The sequence below is a fragment of the Electrona antarctica genome (assembly GCF_951216825.1).
Source record: "Electrona antarctica genome assembly, contig: scaffold_25, whole genome shotgun sequence".
Classification (NCBI taxonomy): domain Eukaryota; kingdom Metazoa; phylum Chordata; class Actinopteri; order Myctophiformes; family Myctophidae; genus Electrona; species Electrona antarctica.
In genome coordinates, this window is record NW_027637034.1 from 9,073,290 (window position 1) to 9,096,178 (window position 22,889).

Below are 22,889 nucleotides of genomic sequence, written 5' to 3' on the forward strand. Positions count from 1 at the left end.
GAGTGCCAGCATACCTGCTGTTTTCTGGGAGTTCTTCCACATGTGGTGCATAACAACTGCTGGTTTATAATAAACCTTAAAAAGCAGTATAGTAGTTCATCCAAAAATGACTTACTCAGTATCTGGATAAATATGTACAATCTAACTATTGAATAAGTGGATATGAATTCATTGTTACTGCAGCAGAGCCATTCATCTTGAGGATTTCTCCACATTATTTCAGTAACATCAGAACCAAGGAGAACCAGCTCTGGTGAAGAAACAACTGCTCATACTGTGATTTACATCCCATTTATCTTAATTTATCTTGGAACACTTACAAACCACAGATAAAAAACAAATCTTGACTTTAAACATTTATTAAAAACAAGAACACGGAAGTAAAACAGTTAGGCCTATTTGTTTCAAACAATATTTATAAATAGTAGACAAGCCTTCAAATCTTGTCTTTTACAAGTAGCCTATATACAGCACCCCTTGTATTTTATGTGTTAGGTTGTAATGTAGGTTCAATTTGTTTCCACTTTAGTATAGAAGACAGTGGTCTGGTTTCTGTACAGGACTGGAACAGCAAATAAGTATATTGTCAAATCAAAGTCTCATGGTTTTTGTAGAGGTAACATGTCTTTACTGGAGAATCAGTAATAATTATAATAGACTTCCCCCAAGTTACAGGTACAAGCTCGACTGGGGGGACCTGGGGACTTCAGTGCAATGTACCTACATATGTTGCGACCGAAGGTCGCAACATATGTAAGTGTATGTAAGTACATTGCAAGGAATGAGTGCATTCGCCATGTACTTGAAGGAAGCCTAATCCAATCACTCTTAGATTATCTCCAGTTTAAGTTTAAGAGTTTAAGTTTACCTTATTGTTGTAGGACTTTTGGTTTATTTAGCCTTATTGGGGTTAATTCACCCCATGGCTCCATTTATTTCAGTAACATCAGAACCAAGGAGAACCAGCTCTGGTGAAGAAACAACTGCTCATACTGTGATTTACATCCCATTTATCTTAATTTATCTTGGAACACTTACAAACCACAGATAAAAAACAAATCTTGACTTTAAACATTTATTAAAAACAAGAACACGGAAGTAAAACAGTTAGGCCTATTTGTTTCAAACAATATTTATAAATAGTAGACAAGCCTTCACATCTTGTCTTTTACAAGTAGCCTATATACAGCACCCCTTGTATTTTATGTGTTAGGTTGTAATGTAGGTTCAATTTGTTTCCACTTTAGTATAGAAGACAGTGGTCTGGTTTCTGTACAGGACTGGAACAGCAAATAAGTATATTGTCAAATCAAAGTCTCATATCCTATTGTGCGCTATTGGTTTCATTTCATTTCTTATCTATATTTACAGTGAAATCCCATTGTGTAATGTGTAGGCCTGTGTGCAGAAACATGTGTCCATAGTATTAATAAATGATCAGGATAAGTCAAGATAAATCAGGATATATCATTATACTTATTCAATTATATCCTATATTAATTATTTGTTTGTTCAGTAACAGAGGTTACTGTCTCCATATCCAGTCATATAAGTCATAGTGAAACTGGAAGGGATTGAATGAAAATACACTGAACAAAAACATAAGCTGATACATTTTTGCAGGGTTCTCTCTCAATATGGTGGTGATGAATGCACTTTTATTCAATGTTTTTCAAATGCTAAATAATGAACAAACCCCACATTCTTTCCCCATGTTAAAATGTACACATGCTAAATGATGATGGCTGATGCTTCATTCACTATATGCATTCAAATGCAGAGATTAACGTGTTAATGGTCACTCGTTGTCTGGCATTGGACAGATCACCTGCTAATGATCACATTTTGGATGAACTGAGACCATTTCACACCTCTTTGACTCTGATGAGTTTCAGCAGAACTACAGTAATAGGTCTATCATCACATGGAACTGTTATCACTCTTTCAGCTTTCTAGTGTGCAATGTTTCAGGTGTGTTAAAATGGCTATATGTTCTTGTAACAATCATTGCTATTATTGTTTGTGGTGACAATGTTAAAGTGCAATGTTTACTTACAGTGAGTGCACAACATGCTGCTGTTTGTTTTAAAAGGCTTTATACCCTGCTGTATATCAGTGGTTCCCAAACGTCACGCCAAGGACCCCCAAATAGACACTAATTTAATAGCCTTTACTAATACATATATAGGACATGGATGGATGGAAACATGACCGCAAGGACGTTCTATCTAGTATACAATCAATAAATGTAGAGATATAAGTTAACTGGAAAATATGAATGTTTTAAAACCTGTTCTGGGCCATATTTAAGAACGTACACAACGCATATTTCAAGGTAACACGTTTTATTTAAACCATGTTTACAACTTAAAACATATATCAATAGAACAATTATTTACAAAATGTATTGTGCTAATTTCTTCTCAGTTGGAATTCAGCCAATGATGTGAACATAACACAATGTCTAATATAACATGTCTAATATAGGCCTACATAATGTGCAAATACATACAATTAGAAATGCTTATTTTAAAACAAAAATACATAAAACATTACAGTGCAGAAGAGAAAGAAAAACTCAATCAAATGCAGTTTGATGTGATGTCATATACAGTACTGGTATGTACAATATAAACTTGCAAGTGCAATATTAAATACAAAATGTAAAATAAACACATGAAATGTATATAATATACTAATATAGAATCACAGTCTGTTGTGCAGGTGAGAGACAACACTTAGCAGCAGATAATATCACACATGTAAGTGTATACATAACATCATCTATTAGCAGCACTGCAACAGCAGTGTGTATAGTATATAGTCATATAGTAACAGTCAGTGATAGTGCATGTGTTCTTACAGTATAACTACTAAGAGTACTGTGATCACAAATGGTACACCCCATGGGTCACACATGATCTCAGTTTCCGTTGACTGAAGTGTCTTAGGTAGCATAGTGTCCTGTCTGGATCAGTGTTGGCCGACATCACCATATTGTGGCGTTGTCATAGTCAAACATGTACTGTAAACAAAATCCAATACCAATAACTGGGAGTGCATTACATTTGCAATGGTTGACCCCACAAACACCTTGAGACGGTCATAGGTGAGGCATGGTGATGAAGGGATGGTCCAACACCTGGTCAGGTGTTATCCTCCCCTCTGGATCCAGATGAAGCATTCGTTTCAACAGGTCCATGAAGACGTCACAAGATGTTTCATCAGCATCGCAACGCAGGGAGGAGAACACTTCTTCCAGTGAGCAAATCACACATGTAAGTGTATACATAACATCCTCTATTAGCAGTTCTGCCTTTAACTCCTGCACTGTGTAATACTCCTCTGGTTCCTGGAAAACACAAAACAAAACATTTTTATTGACAATTACATTTTAAAGTAATGGAAAATATATTGATACAAAGATACTGAGTTGAATTTCTGAATTTCTGATCATGCTCTTTATTCTTGTCTTGCAGCTTGCCATTGCACTCCAGGCCCTGAAGGGAATCGGTCTGATCCACACAGACATCAAACTAGACAACATCATGCTGGTGAACCAACGACAACAACCCCTCAAAGTCAAACTCATTGACTTTGGTCTGGCCGTTCCAGTCTGCAAACAAGGCCCTATATGTGTCATTGTCATTGTCACAGAGGCTGAGGGCGTGGGCCAGCCCTGCAGCTCCATCGTCCATGTCAACCAGACCCGGGCTTCCCCCGACGTCATCCGAGTCTTCGCTTTGGGAAGGGGAGCACGAGGAGTCGGTCATGTCGCTGCTACAGCTGTTCTCCTCCACCACGGAGCGCTCTGGACTGAAATGGTAGGAAGGGGTGGGGGGCATGGTGAGAGGAAGCCCTTCATCCTCGGCGGAAAACCCGAAGGGACAGCTTTTTTCCGGGGCATCCCCTGCTGGGGGTCCCTGGTCCACATCCAACTGGAGATCTTCTGGAGCCGCGCTCTGGTGGTCCAGTTGGTCAGGCGTATCATCTTGTAGTAGCCTCTCTAGTTCTAGCCTCATGACGGTGTCGATGTAGTGGGTCTGCGCGCGTCTGGAGTTGAACTCTACGCGTCCCTGAATGTTTGCGCAGCCGTCTTTAGTGCAGCATGGGAGGCATGCGTCCATCTGGCACTTGATTCCTGCCAGACTGCATTCACAAGTCTCTGGCTCACAGAAACCCTGCTGTATATCAGTGGTTCCCAAACGTCACGCCAAGGACCCCCAAATAGACACTAATTTAATAGCCTTTACTAATACATATATAGGACATGGATGGATGGAAACATGACCGCAAGGACGTTCTATCTAGTATACAATCAATAAATGTAGAGATATAAGTTAACTGGAAAATATGAATGTTTTAAAACCTGTTCTGGGCCATATTTAAGAACGTACACAACGCATATTTCAAGGTAACACGTTTTATTTAAACCATGTTTACAACTTAAAACATATATCAATAGAACAATTATTTACAAAATGTATTGTGCTAATTTCTTCTCAGTTGGAATTCAGCCAATGATGTGAACATAACACAATGTCTAATATAACATGTCTAATATAGGCCTACATAATGTGCAAGGGAATAATACATACAATTAGAAATGCTTATTTTAAAACAAAAATACATAAAACATTACAGTGCAGAAGAGAAAGAAAAACTCAATCAAATGCAGTTTGATGTGATGTCATATACAGTACTGGTATGTACAATATAAACTTGCAAGTGCAATATTAAATACAAAATGTAAAATAAACACATGAAATGTATATAATATACTAATATAGAATCACAGTCTGTTGTGCAGGTGAGAGACAACACTTAGCAGCAGATAATATCACACATGTAAGTGTATACATAACATCATCTATTAGCAGCACTGCAACAGCAGTGTGTATAGTATATAGTCATATAGTAACAGTCAGTGATAGTGCATGTGTTCTTACAGTATAACTACTAAGAGTACTGTGATCACAAATGGTACACCCCATGGGTCACACATGATCTCAGTTTCCATTGACTGAAGTGTCTTAGGTAGCATAGTGTCCTGTCTGGATCAGTGTTGGCCGACATCACCATATTGTGGCGTTGTCATAGTCAAACATGTACTCTACACAAAATCCAATACCAATAACTGGGAGTGCATTACATTTGCAATGGTTGACCCCACAAACACCTTGAGACGGTCATAGGTGAGGCATGGTGATGAAGGGATGGTCCAACACCTGGTCAGGTGTTATCCTCCCCTCTGGATCCAGATGAAGCATTCGTTTCAACAGGTCCATGAAGACGTCACAAGATGTTTCATCAGCATCGCAACGCAGGGAGGAGAACACTTCTTCCAGTGAGCAAATCACACATGTAAGTGTATACATAACATCCTCTATTAGCAGTTCTGCCTTTAACTCCTGCACTGTGTAATACTCCTCTGGTTCCTGGAAAACACAAAACAAAACATTTTTATTGACAATTACATTTTAAAGTAATGGAAAAGATATTGATACAAAGATACTGAGTTGAATTTCTGAATTTCTGATCATGCTCTTTATTCTTGTCTTGCAGCTTGCCATTGCACTCCAGGCCCTGAAGGGAATCGGTCTGATCCACACAGACATCAAACTAGACAACATCATGCTGGTGAACCAACGACAACAACCCCTCAAAGTCAAACTCATTGACTTTGGTCTGGCCGTTCCAGTCTGCAAACAAGGCCCTATATGTGTCATTGTCATTGTCACAGAGGCTGAGGGCGTGGGCCAGCCCTGCAGCTCCATCGTCCATGTCAACCAGACCCGGGCTTCCCCCGACGTCATCCGAGTCTTCGCTTTGGGAAGGGGGGCACGAGGAGTCGGTCATGTCGCTGCTACAGCTGTTCTCCTCCACCACGGAGCGCTCTGGACTGAAATGGTAGGAAGGGGTGGGGGGCATGGTGAGAGGAAGCCCTTCATCCTCGGCGGAAAACCCGAAGGGACAGCTTTTTTCCGGGGCATCCCCTGCTGGGGGTCCCTGGTCCACATCCAACTGGAGATCTTCTGGAGCCGCGCTCTGGTGGTCCAGTTGGTCAGGCGTATCATCTTGTAGTAGCCTCTCTAGTTCTAGCCTCATGACGGTGTCGATGTAGTGGGTCTGCGCGCGTCTGGAGTTGAACTCTACGCGTCCCTGAATGTTTGCGCAGCCGTCTTTAGTGCAGCATGGGAGGCATGCGTCCATCTGGCACTTGATTCCTGCCAGACTGCATTCACAAGTCTCTGGCTCACAGAAACCCTGCTGTATATCAGTGGTTCCCAAACGTCACGCCAAGGACCCCCAAATAGACACTAATTTAATAGCCTTTACTAATACATATATAGGACATGGATGGATGGAAACATGACCGCAAGGACGTTCTATCTAGTATACAATCAATAAATGTAGAGATATAAGTTAACTGGAAAATATGAATGTTTTAAAACCTGTTCTGGGCCATATTTAAGAACGTACACAACGCATATTTCAAGGTAACACGTTTTATTTAAACCATGTTTACAACTTAAAACATATATCAATAGAACAATTATTTACAAAATGTATTGTGCTAATTTCTTCTCAGTTGGAATTCAGCCAATGATGTGAACATAACACAATGTCTAATATAACATGTCTAATATAGGCCTACATAATGTGCAAGGGAATAATACATACAATTAGAAATGCTTATTTTAAAACAAAAATACATAAAACATTACAGTGCAGAAGAGAAAGAAAAACTCAATCAAATGCAGTTTGATGTGATGTCATATACAGTACTGGTATGTACAATATAAACTTGCAAGTGCAATATTAAATACAAAATGTAAAATAAACACATGAAATGTATATAATATACTAATATAGAATCACAGTCTGTTGTGCAGGTGAGAGACAACACTTAGCAGCAGATAATATCACACATGTAAGTGTATACATAACATCATCTATTAGCAGCACTGCAACAGCAGTGTGTATAGTATATAGTCATATAGTAACAGTCAGTGATAGTGCATGTGTTCTTACAGTATAACTACTAAGAGTACTGTGATCACAAATGGTACACCCCATGGGTCACACATGATCTCAGTTTCCATTGACTGAAGTGTCTTAGGTAGCATAGTGTCCTGTCTGGAACAGTGTTGGCCGACATCACCATATTGTGGCGTTGTCATAGTCAAACATGTACTCTACACAAAATCCAATACCAATAACTGGGAGTGCATTACATTTGCAATGGTTGACCCCACAAACACCTTGAGACGGGCATAGGTGAGGCATGGTGATGAAGGCATGGTCCAACACCTGGTCAGGTGTTATCCTCCCCTCTGGATCCAGATGAAGCATTCGTTTCAACAGGTCCATGAAGACGTCACAAGATGTTTCATCAGCATCGCAACGCAGGGAGGAGAACACTTCTTCTAGTGAGCAAATCACACATGTAAGTGTATACATAACATCCTCTATTAGCAGTTCTGCCTTTAACTCCTGCACTGTGTAATACTCCTCTGGTTCCTGGAAAACACAAAACAAAACATTTTTATTGACAATTACATTTTAAAGTAATGGAACAAATATTGATACAAAGATACTGAGTTGAATTTCTGAATTTCTGATCATGCTCTTTATTCTTGTCTTGCAGCTTGCCATTGCACTCCAGGCCCTGAAGGGAATCGGTCTGATCCACACAGACATCAAACTAGACAACATCATGCTGGTGAACCAACGACAACAACCCCTCAAAGTCAAACTCATTGACTTTGGAATGGCCGTTCCAGTCTGCAAACAAGGCCCTATATGTGTCATTGTCATTGTCATTGTCACAGAGGCTGAGGGCGTGGGCCAGCCCTGCAGCTCCATCGTCCATGTCAACCAGACCCGGGCTTCCCCCGACGTCATCCGAGTCTTCGCTTTGGGAAGGGGAGCACAAGGAGTCGGTCATGTCGCTGCTACAGCTGTTCTCCTCCACCACGGAGCGCTCTGGACTGAAATGGTAGGAAGGGGTGGGGGGCATCGTGAGAGGAAGCCCTTCATCCTCGGCGGAAAACCCGAAGGGACAGCTTTTTTCCGGGGCATCCCCTGCTGGGGGTCCCTGGTCCACATCCAACTGGAGATCTTCTGGAGCCGCGCTCTGGTGGTCCAGTTGGTCAGGCGTATCATCTTGTAGTAGCCTCTCTAGTTCTAGCCTCATGACGGTGTCGATGTAGTGGGTCTGCGCGCGTCTGGAGTTGAACTCTACGCGTCCCTGAATGTTTGCGCAGCCGTCTTTAGTGCAGCATGGGAGGCATGCGTCCATCTGGCACTTGATTCCTGCCAGACTGCATTCACAAGTCTCTGGCTCACAGAAACCCTGGCAATTGCATCCAGAGTCCTCCCTGAAGACACGCAGGGAATGCAGCTGTCTCTTCTCCTCTTTGTCAATGTGCTTCACACCTGCTGCTCGCAGGAGTGCCTGTCTGTGCTTGTAGGAGTACGGCTGCAGGAAGCTGTTCCCATCCTCCAGCTCGGCGTCGGTGATGTGGACGTCAGTGTCTCCGTCTGGGACCTGGTCTGCAGTCAGTCGCTCAGATTCTCTCTGGTCAATGGTACCATTGGCCATCAACTGGTGTCTCAAAGCCTCAAGCTTCTCCTCTCTCCGTCTCTCTCGTAGTCTCTCTCTGCGCCAACTCCGTTGTTCCAGGGCGTGCTCTGCCATTGTGTACCTGCGGAGAGTGCTGTGCCTGTGCAACATGCCCAGACTGACACCCCCGCGGAGGGGTACGCTAGTGAAACCCTGGCATTGTGGGAAGTAGAACACCGTCACCAGATCAAAGCGCACGTTGCTCTGCCTCCCTTCCAGCTTTGGCCTCTTCAGAATAGACTGGATGGGTTGACTGGCAGCAGGTGAAGCAGAACCATTAGTTGTAAAGTCCTGGCTTTCTGAGGAGCTGCTCTCCCCATCAGAATCCGATTCCGTGGAGGCAGGAGAAGGCAGGGACGATGATGAAGGTGAGGAGTAGAATGGATCTTCATCGTCGACCTCCTCAAACTTTCTTTTCAGAATACCTCTCATGACTCGACGGTGGCGCTTCACTCACGACGGAATCAAATATAAAGGAGAGCTGGAAAAGTAGACGTTTCGGACTGGTTGGTCCTTCCTCAGGCAAGATTCTGTTAGGAGAATGATTAGTTGTGCTGGAGCCCTGGTTTTATGTGTTCCTAATGGTGGGCGTGACTCATAGTCATTCGGCCAATTAGCTTTGTTGATGGGTGTGGTTTACTTGGCCATTGTTTCATTCCGTCCAATCAGAATCAATGGGTGTGTGTTCTCTTGTTCTGGTTTCTTTCATTTGTAGTGTGGTTTTTGTAGAGGCAACATGTCTTTACTGGAGAATCAGTAATAATTATAATAGACTTCCCCCAACATATGTAAGTGTATGTAAGTACATTGCAAGGAATGAGTGCATTCGCCATGTACTTGAAGGAAGCCTAATCCAATCACTCTTAGATTATCTCCAGTTTAAGTTTAAGAGTTTAAGTTTACCTTATTGTTGTAGGACTTTTGGTTTATTTAGCCTTATTGGGGTTAATTCACCCCATGGCTCCATTTCAACAAAGAAAAATGTACATGTGTTTCTCTTTTGTTTCCTGAGCCCGGTGTCTAATGGCCCATTTGGTGTCAGTGACACCTCTATGCTTCTTGTCCCAGGCTGGTTTGGAATGTGCTAATGTGTCCCCTATTCAAAGTCTGATTTACATTGAGTGTTGGCTTTGTCTATGTGGCTGGGGAGTTTTGGTGCAAAATCAAAACAACTTGTCTAATATTTTGGCATGTTTAATGCAGCTCTAAGGTATATAATGACATAGTAAAGTGTTGAAAATGAGTGGAATGCCCCTTTAAGAACTGGTTTTCCAGTTAATCTGGAGAAAAACCATTCAATGGTCGAAAACAGAGTCCACTTGAACATAACAGTCCACTTTGGTTGAACAATATTTAGTCTACTAGTCTAGTGATCCATTGAGGAGTTTCTTAAAGTCAAAGCAGGAGCCAGCATGAATATAAAAAAACGTTATTGGTATAGCAAATTCCAACAAGGCATTTCAATGTGCTTTGCACACATCAGGAAACATATATAAAATCATAACTAAAACAAAAATACATAAAACATTACAGTGCAGAAGAGAAAGAAAAACTCAATCAAATGCAGTGGGAAACAGAACAGTATTTCATTGTGATGTAAAATAAATAAGAGTGCCAGCATACCTGCTGTTTTCTGGGAGTTCTTCCACATGTGGTGCATAACAACTGCTGGTTTATAATAAACCTTAAAAAGCAGTATAGTAGTTCATCCAAAAATGACTTACTCAGTATCTGGATAAATATGTACAATCTAACTATTGAATAAGTGGATATGAATTCATTGTTACTGCAGCAGAGCCATTCATCTTGAGGATTTCTCCACATTATTTCAGTAACATCAGAACCAAGGAGAACCAGCTCTGGTGAAGAAACAACTGCTCATACTGTGATTTACATCCCATTTATCTTAATTTATCTTGGAACACTTACAAACCACAGATAAAAAACAAATCTTGACTTTAAACATTTATTAAAAACAAGAACACGGAAGTAAAACAGTTAGGCCTATTTGTTTCAAACAATATTTATAAATAGTAGACAAGCCTTCACATCTTGTCTTTTACAAGTAGCCTATATACAGCACCCCTTGTATTTTATGTGTTAGGTTGTAATGTAGGTTCAATTTGTTTCCACTTTAGTATAGAAGACAGTGGTCTGGTTTCTGTACAGGACTGGAACAGCAAATAAGTATATTGTCAAATCAAAGTCTCATATCCTATTGTGCGCTATTGGTTTCATTTCATTTCTTATCTATATTTACAGTGAAATCCCATTGTGTAATGTGTAGGCCTGTGTGCAGAAACATGTGTCCATAGTATTAATAAATGATCAGGATAAGTCAAGATAAATCAGGATATATCATTATACTTATTCAATTATATCCTATATTAATTATTTGTTTGTTCAGTAACAGAGGTTACTGTCTCCATATCCAGTCATATAAGTCATAGTGAAACTGGAAGGGATTGAATGAAAATACACTGAACAAAAACATAAGCTGATACATTTTTGCTTGTAGGAGTACGGCTGCCGGAAGCTGTTCCCATCCTCCAGCTCGGCGTCGGTGATGTGGACGTCAGTGTCTCCGTCTGGGACCTGGTCTGCAGTCAGTCGCTCAGATTCTCTCTGGTCAATGGTACCATTGGCCATCAACTGGTGTCTCAAAGCCTCAAGCTTCTCCTCTCTCCGTCTCTCTCGTAGTCTCTCTCTGCGCCAACTCCGTTGTTCCAGGGCGTGCTCTGCCATTGTGTACCTGCGGAGAGTGCTGTGCCTGTGCAACATGCCCAGACTGGCACCCCCGCGAAGGGGTACGCTAGTGAAACCCTGGCATTGTGGGAAGTAGAACACCGTCACCAGATCAAAGCGCACGTTGCTCTGCCTCCCTTCCAGCTTTGGCCTCTTCAGAATAGACTGGATGGGTTGACTGGCAGCAGGTGAAGCAGAACCATTAGTTGTAAAGTCCTGGCTTTCTGAGGAGCTGCTCTCCCCATCAGAATCCCATTCCGTGGAGGCAGGAGAAGGCAGGGACGATGATGGAGGTGAGGAGTAGAATGGATCTTCATCGTCGACCTCCTCAAACTTTCTTTTCAGAATACCTCTCATGACTCGACGGTGGCGCTTCACTCACGACGGAATCAAATATAAAGGAGAGCTGGAAAAGTAGACGTTTCGGACTGGTTGGTCCTTCCTCAGGCAAGATTCTGTTAGGAGAATGATTAGTTGTGCTGGAGCCCTGGTTTTATGTGTTCCTAATGGTGGGCGTGACTCATAGTCATTCGGCCAATTAGCTTTGTTGATGGGTGTGGTTTACTTGGCCATTGTTTCATTCCGTCCAATCAGAATCAATGGGTGTGTGTTCTCTTGTTCTGGTTTCTTTCATTTGTAGTGTGGTTTTTGTAGAGGCAACATGTCTTTACTGGAGAATCAGTAATAATTATAATAGACTTCCCCCAACATATGTAAGTGTATGTAAGTACATTGCAAGGAATGAGTGCATTCGCCATGTACTTGAAGGAAGCCTAATCCAATCACTCTTAGATTATCTCCAGTTTAAGTTTAAGAGTTTAAGTTTACCTTATTGTTGTAGGACTTTTGGTTTATTTAGCCTTATTGGGGTTAATTCACCCCATGGCTCCATTTCAACAAAGAAAAATGTACATGTGTTTCTCTTTTGTTTCCTGAGCCCGGTGTCTAATGGCCCATTTGGTGTCAGTGACACCTCTATGCTTCTTGTCCCAGGCTGGTTTGGAATGTGCTAATGTGTCCCCTATTCAAAGTCTGATTTACATTGAGTGTTGGCTTTGTCTATGTGGCTGGGGAGTTTTGGTGCAAAATCAAAACAACTTGTCTAATATTTTGGCATGTTTAATGCAGCTCTAAGGTATATAATGACATAGTAAAATGTTGAAAATGAGTGGAATGCCCCTTTAAGAACTGGTTTTCCAGTTAATCTGGAGAAAAACCATGCAATGGTCGAAAACAGAGTCCACTTGAACATAACAGTCCACTTTGGTTGAACAATATTTAGTCTACTAGTCTAGTGATCCATTGAGGAGTTTCTTAAAGTCAAAGCAGGAGCCAGCATGAATATAAAAAACGTTATTGGTATAGCAAATTCCAACAAGGCATTTCAATGTGCTTTGCACACATCAGGAAACATATATAAAATCATAACTAAAACAAAAATACATAAAACATTACAGTGCAGAAGAGAAAGAAAAACTCAATCAAATGCAGTGGGAAACAGAACAGTATTTCATTGTGATGTAAAATAAATAAGAGTGCCAGCATACCTGCTGTTTTCTGGGAGTTCTTCCACATGTGGTGCATAACAACTGCTGGTTTATAATAAACCTTAAAAAGCAGTATAGTAGTTCATCCAAAAATGACTTACTCAGTATCTGGATAAATATGTACAATCTAACTATTGAATAAGTGGATATGAATTCATTGTTACTGCAGCAGAGCCATTCATCTTGAGGATTTCTCCACATTATTTCAGTAACATCAGAACCAAGGAGAACCAGCTCTGGTGAAGAAACAACTGCTCATACTGTGATTTACATCCCATTTATCTTAATTTATCTTGGAACACTTACAAACCACAGATAAAAAACAAATCTTGACTTTAAACATTTATTAAAAACAAGAACACGGAAGTAAAACAGTTAGGCCTATTTGTTTCAAACAATATTTATAAATAGTAGACAAGCCTTCACATCTTGTCTTTTACAAGTAGCCTATATACAGCACCCCTTGTATTTTATGTGTTAGGTTGTAATGTAGGTTCAATTTGTTTCCACTTTAGTATAGAAGACAGTGGTCTGGTTTCTGTACAGGACTGGAACAGCAAATAAGTATATTGTCAAATCAAAGTCTCATATCCTATTGTGCGCTATTGGTTTCATTTCATTTCTTATCTATATTTACAGTGAAATCCCATTGTGTAATGTGTAGGCCTGTGTGCAGAAACATGTGTCCGAGGTTACTGTCTCCATATCCAGTCATATAAGTCATAGTGAAACTGGAAGGGATTGAATGAAAATACACTGAACAAAAACATAAGCTGATACATTTTTGCAGGGTTCTCTCTCAATATGGTGGTGATGAATGCACTTTTATTCAATGTTTTTCAAATGCTAAATAATGAACAAACCCCACATTCTTTCCCCATGTTAAAATGTACACATGCTAAATGATGATGGCTGATGCTTCATTCACTATATGCATTCAAATGCAGAGATTAACGTGTTAATGGTCACTCGTTGTCTGGCATTGGACAGATCACCTGCTAATGATCACATTTTGGATGAACTGAGACCATTTCACACCTCTTTGACTCTGATGAGTTTCAGCAGAACTACAGTAATAGGTCTATCATCACATGGAACTGTTATCACTCTTTCAGCTTTCTAGTGTGCAATGTTTCAGGTGGGTTAAAATGGCTATATGTTCTTGTAACAATCATTGCTATTATTGTTTGTGGTGACAATGTTAAAGTGCAATGTTTACTTACAGTGAGTGCACAACATGCTGCTGTTTGTTTTAAAAGGCTTTATACCCTGCTGTATATCAGTGGTTCCCAAACGTCACGCCAAGGACCCCCAAATAGACACTAATTTAATAGCCTTTACTAATACATATATAGGACATGGATGGATGGAAACATGACCGCAAGGACGTTCTATCTAGTATACAATCAATAAATGTAGAGATATAAGTTAACTGGAAAATATGAATGTTTTAAAACCTGTTCTGGGCCATATTTAAGAACGTACACAACGCATATTTCAAGGTAACACGTTTTATTTAAACCATGTTTACAACTTAAAACATATATCAATAGAACAATTATTTACAAAATGTATTGTGCTAATTTCTTCTCAGTTGGAATTCAGCCAATGATGTGAACATAACACAATGTCTAATATAACATGTCTAATATAGGCCTACATAATGTGCAAGGGAATAATACATACAATTAGAAATGCTTATTTTAAAACAAAAATACATAAAACATTACAGTGCAGAAGAGAAAGAAAAACTCAATCAAATGCAGTTTGATGTGATGTCATATACAGTACTGGTATGTACAATATAAACTTGCAAGTGCAATATTAAATACAAAATGTAAAATAAACACATGAAATGTATATAATATACTAATATAGAATCACAGTCTGTTGTGCAGGTGAGAGACAACACTTAGCAGCAGATAATATCACACATGTAAGTGTATACATAACATCATCTATTAGCAGCACTGCAACAGCAGTGTGTATAGTATATAGTCATATAGTAACAGTCAGTGATAGTGCATGTGTTCTTACAGTATAACTACTAAGAGTACTGTGATCACAAATGGTACACCCCATGGGTCACACATGATCTCAGTTTCCGTTGACTGAAGTGTCTTAGGTAGCATAGTGTCCTGTCTGGATCAGTGTTGGCCGACATCACCATATTGTGGCGTTGTCATAGTCAAACATGTACTGTACACAAAATCCAATACCAATAACTGGGAGTGCATTACATTTGCAATGGTTGACCCCACAAACACCTTGAGACGGTCATAGGTGAGGCATTGTGATGAAGGGATGGTCCAACACCTGGTCAGGTGTTATCCTCCCCTCTGGATCCAGATGAAGCATTCGTTTCAACAGGTCCATGAAGACGTCACAAGATGTTTCATCAGCATCGCAACGCAGGGAGGAGAACACTTCTTCCAGTGAGCAAATCACACATGTAAGTGTATACATAACATCCTCTATTAGCAGTTCTGCCTTTAACTCCTGCACTGTGTAATACTCCTCTGGTTCCTGGAAAACACAAAACAAAACATTTTTATTGACAATTACATTTTAAAGTAATGGAAAAGATATTGATACAAAGATACTGAGTTGAATTTCTGAATTTCTGATCATGCTCTTTATTCTTGTCTTGCAGCTTGCCATTGCACTCCAGGCCCTGAAGGGAATCGGTCTGATCCACACAGACATCAAACTAGACAACATCATGCTGGTGAACCAACGACAACAACCCCTCAAAGTCAAACTCATTGACTTTGGTCTGGCCGTTCCAGTCTGCAAACAAGGCCCTATATGTGTCATTGTCATTGTCACAGAGGCTGAGGGCGTGGGCCAGCCCTGCAGCTCCATCGTCCATGTCAACCAGACCCGGGCTTCCCCCGACGTCATCCGAGTCTTCGCTTTGGGAAGGGGAGCACGAGGAGTCGGTCATGTCGCTGCTACAGCTGTTCTCCTCCACCACGGAGCGCTCTGGACTGAAATGGTAGGAAGGGGTGGGGGGCATGGTGAGAGGAAGCCCTTCATCCTCGGCGGAAAACCCGAAGGGACAGCTTTTTTCCGGGGCATCCCCTGCTGGGGGTCCCTGGTCCACATCCAACTGGAGATCTTCTGGAGCCGCGCTCTGGTGGTCCAGTTGGTCAGGCGTATCATCTTGTAGTAGCCTCTCTAGTTCTAGCCTCATGACGGTGTCGATGTAGTGGGTCTGCGCGCGTCTGGAGTTGAACTCTACGCGTCCCTGAATGTTTGCGCAGCCGTCTTTAGTGCAGCATGGGAGGCATGCGTCCATCTGGCACTTGATTCCTGCCAGACTGCATTCACAAGTCTCTGGCTCACAGAAACCCTGGCAATTGCATCCAGAGTCCTCCCTGAAGACACGCAGGGAATGCAGCTGTCTCTTCTCCTCTTTGTCAATGTGCTTCACACCTGCTGCTCGCAGGAGTGCCTGTCTGTGCTTGTAGGAGTACGGCTGCAGGAAGCTGTTCCCATCCTCCAGCTCGGCGTCGGTGATGTGGACGTCAGTGTCTCCGTCTGGGACCTGGTCTGCAGTCAGTCGCTCAGATTCTCTCTGGTCAATGGTACCATTGGCCATCAACTGGTGTCTCAAAGCCTCAAGCTTCTCCTCTCTCCGTCTCTCTCGTAGTCTCTCTCTGCGCCAACTCCGTTGTTCCAGGGCGTGCTCTGCCATTGTGTACCTGCGGAGAGTGCTGTGCCTGTGCAACATGCCCAGACTGGCACCCCCGCGAAGGGGTACGCTAGTGAAACCCTGGCATTGTGGGAAGTAGAACACCGTCACCAGATCAAAGCGCACGTTGCTCTGCCTCCCTTCCAGCTTTGGCCTCTTCAGAATAGACTGGATGGGTTGACTGGCAGCAGGTGAAGCAGAACCATTAGTTGTAAAGTCCTGGCTTTCTGAGGAGCTGCTCTCCCCATCAGAATCCCATTCCGTGGAGGCAGGAGAAGGCAGGGACGATGATGGAGGTGAGGAGTATAATGGATCTTCATCGTCGACCTCCTCAAACTTTCTTTTCAGAATACCTCTCATGACTCGACGGTGGCGCTTCACTCACGACGGAATCAAATATAAAGGAGAGCTGGAAAAGTAGACGTTTCGGACTGGTTGGTCCTTCCTCAGGCAAGATTCTGTTAGGAGAATGATTAGTTGTGCTGGAGCCCTGGTTTTATGTGTTCCTAATGGTGGGCGTGACTCATAGTCATTCGGCCAATTAGCTTTGTTGATGGGTGTGGTTTACTTGGCCATTGTTTCATTCCGTCCAATCAGAATCAATGGGTGTGTGTTCTCTTGTTCTGGTTTCTTTCATTTGTAGTGTGGTTTTTGTAGAGGCAACATGTCTTTACTGGAGAATCAGTAATAATTATAATAGACTTCCCCCAAGTTACAGGTACAAGCTCGACTGGGGGGACCTGGGGACTTCAGTGCAATGTACCTACATATGTTGCGACCGAAGGTCGCAACATATGTAAGTGTATGTAAGTACATTGCAAGGAATGAGTGCATTCGCCATGTACTTGAAGGAAGCCTAATCCAATCACTCTTAGATTATCTCCAGTTTAAGTTTAAGAGTTTAAGTTTACCTTATTGTTGTAGGACTTTTGGTTTATTTAGCCTTATTGGGGTTAATTCACCCCATGGCTCCATTTCAACAAAGACAAATTTACATGTGTTTCTCTTTTGTTTCCTGAGCCCGGTGTCTAATGGCCCATTTGGTGTCAGTGACACCTCTATGCTTCTTGTCCCAGGCTGGTTTGGAATGTGCTAATGTGTCCCCTATTCAAAGTCTGATTTCCATTGAGTGTTGGCTTTGTCTATGTGGCTGGGGAGTTTTGGTACAAAATCAAAACAACTTGTCTAATATTTTGGCATGTTTAATGCAGCTCTAAGGTATATAATGACATAGTAAAATGTTGAAAATGAGTGGAATGCCCCTTTAAGAACTGGTTTTCCAGTTAATCTGGAGAAAAACCATTCAATGGTCGAAAACAGAGTCCACTTGAACACAACAGTCCACTTTGGTTGAACAATATTTAGTCTACTAGTCTAGTGATCCATTGAGGAGTTTCTTAAAGTCAAAGCAGGAGCCAGCATAAATATAAAATAACGTTATTGGTATAGCAAATTCCAACAAGGCATTTCAATGTGCTTTGCACACATCAGGAAACATATATAAAATCATAACTAAAACAAAAATACATAAAACATTACAGTGCAGAAGAGAAAGAAAAACTCAATCAAATGCAGTGGGAAACAGAACAGTATTTCATTGTGATGTAAAATAAATAAGAGTGCCAGCATACCTGCTGTTTTCTGGCAGTTCTTCCACATGTGGTGCATAACAACTGCTGGTTTATAATAAACCTTAAAAAGCAGTATAGTAGTTCATCCAAAAATGACTTACTCAGTATCTGGATAAATATGTACAATCTAACTATTGAATAAGTGGATATGAATTCATTGTTACTGCAGCAGAGCCATTCATCTTGAGGATTTCTCCACATTATTTCAGTAACATCAGAACCAAGGAGAACCAGCTCTGGTGAAGAAACAACTGCTCATACTGTGATTTACATCCCATTTATCTTAATTTATCTTGGAACACTTACAAACCACAGATAAAAAACAAATCTTGACTTTAAACATTTATTAAAAACAAGAACACGGAAGTAAAACAGTTAGGCCTATTTGTTTCAAACAATATTTATAAATAGTAGACAAGCCTTCACATCTTGTCTTTTACAAGTAGCCTATGTACAGCACCCCTTGTATTTTACGTGTTAGGTTGTAATGTAGGTTCAATTTGTTTCCACTTTAGTATAGAAGACAGTGGTCTGGTTTCTGTACAGGACTGGAACAGCAAATAAGTATATTGTCAAATCAAAGTCTCATATCCTATTGTGCGCTATTGGTTTCATTTCATTTCTTATCTATATTTACAGTGAAATCCCATTGTGTAATGTGTAGGCCTGTGTGCAGAAACATGTGTCCATAGTATTAATAAATGATCAGGATAAGTCAAGATAAATCAGGATATATCATTATACTTATTCAATTATATCCTATATTAATTATTTGTTTGTTCAGTAACAGAGGTTACTGTCTCCATATCCAGTCATATAAGTCATAGTGAAACTGGAAGGGATTGAATGAAAATACACTGAACAAAAACATAAGCTGATACATTTTTGCAGGGTTCTCTCTCAATATGGTGGTGATGAATGCACTTTTATTCAATGTTTTTCAAATGCTAAATAATGAACAAACCCCACATTCTTTCCCCATGTTAAAATGTACACATGCTAAATGATGATGGCTGATGCTTCATTCACTATATGCATTCAAATGCAGAGATTAACGTGTTAATGGTCACTCGTTGTCTGGCATTGGACAGATCACCTGCTAATGATCACATTTTGGATGAACTGAGACCATTTCACACCTCTTTGACTCTGATGAGTTTCAGCAGAACTACAGTAATAGGTCTATCATCACATGGAACTGTTATCACTCTTTCAGCTTTCTAGTGTGCAATGTTTCAGGTGTGTTAAAATGGCTATATGTTCTTGTAACAATCATTGCTATTATTGTTTGTGGTGACAATGTTAAAGTGCAATGTTTACTTACAGTGAGTGCACAACATGCTGCTGTTTGTTTTAAAAGGCTTTATACCCTGCTGTATATCAGTGGTTCCCAAACGTCACGCCAAGGACCCCCAAATAGACACTAATTTAATAGCCTTTACTAATACATATATAGGACATGGATGGATGGAAACATGACCGCAAGGACGTTCTATCTAGTATACAAAATAAATGTAGAGATATAAGTTAACTGGAAAATATGAATGTTTTAAAACCTGTTCTGGGCCATATTTAAGAACGTACACAACGCATATTTCAAGGTAACACGTTTTATTTAAACCATGTTTACAACTTAAAACATATATCAATAGAACAATTATTTACAAAATGTATTGTGCTAATTTCTTCTCAGTTGGAATTCAGCCAATGATGTGAACATAACACAATGTCTAATATAACATGTCTAATATAGGCCTACATAATGTGCAAGGGAATAATACATACAATTAGAAATGCTTATTTTAAAACAAAAATACATAAAACATTACAGTGTAGAAGAGAAAGAAAAACTCAATCAAATGCAGTTTGATGTGATGTCATATACAGTACTGGTATGTACAATATAAACTTGCAAGTGCAATATTAAATACAAAATGTAAAATAAACACATGAAATGTATATAATATACTAATATAGAATCACAGTCTGTTGTGCAGGTGAGAGACAACACTTAGCAGCAGATAATATCACACATGTAAGTGTATACATAACATCATCTATTAGCAGCACTGCAACAGCAGTGTGTATAGTATATAGTCATATAGTAACAGTCAGTGATAGTGCATGTGTTCTTACAGTATAACTACTAAGAGTACTGTGATCACAAATGGTACACCCCATGGGTCACACATGATCTCAGTTTCCGTTGACTGAAGTGTCTTAGGTAGCATAGTGTCCTGTCTGGATCAGTGTTGGCCGACATCACCATATTGTGGCGTTGTCATAGTCAAACATGTACTGTACACAAAATCCAATACCAATAACTGGGAGTGCATTACATTTGCAATGGTTGACCCCACAAACACCTTGAGACGGTCATAGGTGAGGCATGGTGATGAAGGGATGGTCCAACACCTGGTCAGGTGTTATCCTCCCCTCTGGATCCAGATGAAGCATTCGTTTCAACAGGTCCATGAAGACGTCACAAGATGTTTCATCAGCATCGCAACGCAGGGAGGAGAACACTTCTTCCAGTGAGCAAATCACACATGTAAGTGTATACATAACATCCTCTATTAGCAGTTCTGCCTTTAACTCCTGCACTGTGTAATACTCCTCTGGTTCCTGGAAAACACAAAACAAAACATTTTTATTGACAATTACATTTTAAAGTAATGGAAAAAATATTGATACAAAGATACTGAGTTTTAATTTCTGAATTTCTGATCATGCTCTTTATTCTTGTCTTGCAGCTTGCCATTGCACTCCAGGCCCTGAAGGGAATCGGTCTGATCCACACAGACATCAAACTAGACAACATCATGCTGGTGAACCAACGACAACAACCCCTCAAAGTCAAACTCATTGACTTTGGTCTGGCCGTTCCAGTCTGCAAACAAGGCCCTATATGTGTCATTGTCATTGTCATTGTCACAGAGGCTGAGGGCGTGGGCCAGCCCTGCAGCTCCATCGTCCATGTCAACCAGACCCGGGCTTCCCCCGACGTCATCCGAGTCTTCGCTTTGGGAAGGGGAGCACGAGGAGTCGGTCATGTCGCTGCTACAGCTGTTCTCCTCCACCACGGAGCGCTCTGGACTGAAATGGTAGGAAGGGGTGGGGGGCATGGTGAGAGGAAGCCCTTCGTCCTCGGCGGAAAACCCGAAGGGACAGCTTTTTTCCGGGGCATCCCCTGCTGGGGGTCCCTGGTCCACATCCAACTGGAGATCTTCTGGAGCCGCGCTCTGGTGGTCCAGTTGGTCAGGCGTATCATCTTGTAGTAGCCTCTCTAGTTCTAGCCTCATGACGGTGTCGATGTAGTGGGTCTGCGCGCGTCTGGAGTTGAACTCTACGCGTCCCTGAATGTTTGCGCAGCCGTCTTTAGTGCAGCATGGGAGGCATGCGTCCATCTGGCACTTGATTCCTGCCAGACTGCATTCACAAGTCTCTGGCTCACAGAAACCCTGGCAATTGCATCCAGAGTCCTCCCTGAAGACACGCAGGGAATGCAGCTGTCTCTTCTCCTCTTTGTCAATGTGCTTCACACCTGCTGCTCGCAGGAGTGCCTGTCTGTGCTTGTAGGAGTACGGCTGCAGGAAGCTGTTCCCATCCTCCAGCTCGGCGTCGGTGATGTGGACGTCAGTGTCTCCGTCTGGGACCTGGTCTGCAGTCAGTCGCTCAGATTCTCTCTGGTCAATGGTACCATTGGCCATCAACTGGTGTCTCAAAGCCTCAAGCTTCTCCTCTCTCCGTCTCTCTCGTAGTCTCTCTCTGCGCCAACTCCGTTGTTCCAGGGCGTGCTCTGCCATTGTGTACCTGCGGAGAGTGCTGTGCCTGTGCAACATGCCCAGACTGGCACCCCCGCGAAGGGGTACGCTAGTGAAACCCTGGCATTGTGGGAAGTAGAACACCGTCACCAGATCAAAGCGCACGTTGCTCTGCCTCCCTTCCAGCTTTGGCCTCTTCAGAATAGACTGGATGGGTTGACTGGCAGCAGGTGAAGCAGAACCATTAGTTGTAAAGTCCTGGCTTTCTGAGGAGCTGCTCTCCCCATCAGAATCCCATTCCGTGGAGGCAGGAGAAGGCAGGGACGATGATGGAGGTGAGGAGTAGAATGGATCTTCATCGTCGACCTCCTCAAACTTTCTTTTCAGAATACCTCTCATGACTCGACGGTGGCGCTTCACTCACGACGGAATCAAATATAAAGGAGAGCTGGAAAAGTAGACGTTTCGGACTGGTTGGTCCTTCCTCAGGCAAGATTCTGTTAGGAGAATGATTAGTTGTGCTGGAGCCCTGGTTTTATGTGTTCCTAATGGTGGGCGTGACTCATAGTCATTCGGCCAATTAGCTTTGTTGATGGGTGTGGTTTACTTGGCCATTGTTTCATTCCGTCCAATCAGAATCAATGGGTGTGTGTTCTCTTGTTCTGGTTTCTTTCATTTGTAGTGTGGTTTTTGTAGAGGCAACATGTCTTTACTGGAGAATCAGTAATAATTATAATAGACTTCCCCCAAGTTACAGGTACAAGCTCGACTGGGGGGACCTGGGGACTTCAGTGCAATGTACCTACATATGTTGCGACCGAAGGTCGCAACATATGTAAGTGTATGTAAGTACATTGCAAGGAATGAGTGCATTCG

At 41.6% G+C, this 22,889-nt stretch overlaps 3 protein-coding genes across 3 annotated transcripts; all 3 read right to left on the reverse strand.

The window, feature by feature from the left end:
* Positions 1–586: 586 nt before the first annotated feature.
* On the reverse strand, positions 587–11,731 carry LOC306919259 (cysteine/serine-rich nuclear protein 1-like; the record flags this gene model as incomplete). Its single annotated transcript, XM_079532074.1, has 4 exons — positions 587–630; positions 5,742–5,902; positions 7,761–9,061; positions 11,294–11,731. 4 exons carry the CDS (start codon positions 11,729–11,731, stop codon positions 587–589), a joined length of 1,944 nt encoding a protein of 647 aa, XP_079388200.1.
* A 4,074-nt stretch (positions 11,732–15,805) lies between these two features.
* Positions 15,806–16,978, reverse strand: LOC306919260 (cysteine/serine-rich nuclear protein 3-like; the record flags this gene model as incomplete). Its single annotated transcript, XM_079532075.1, has 1 exon — positions 15,806–16,978. A coding segment is annotated over one exon (1,173 nt), but the record flags the coding sequence as incomplete, so codon positions are not given.
* Positions 16,979–21,197: 4,219 nt separating this feature from the next.
* Positions 21,198–22,412, reverse strand: LOC306919261 (cysteine/serine-rich nuclear protein 3-like; the record flags this gene model as incomplete). Its single annotated transcript, XM_079532076.1, has 1 exon — positions 21,198–22,412. A coding segment is annotated over one exon (1,215 nt), but the record flags the coding sequence as incomplete, so codon positions are not given.
* Positions 22,413–22,889: the final 477 nt, after the last annotated feature.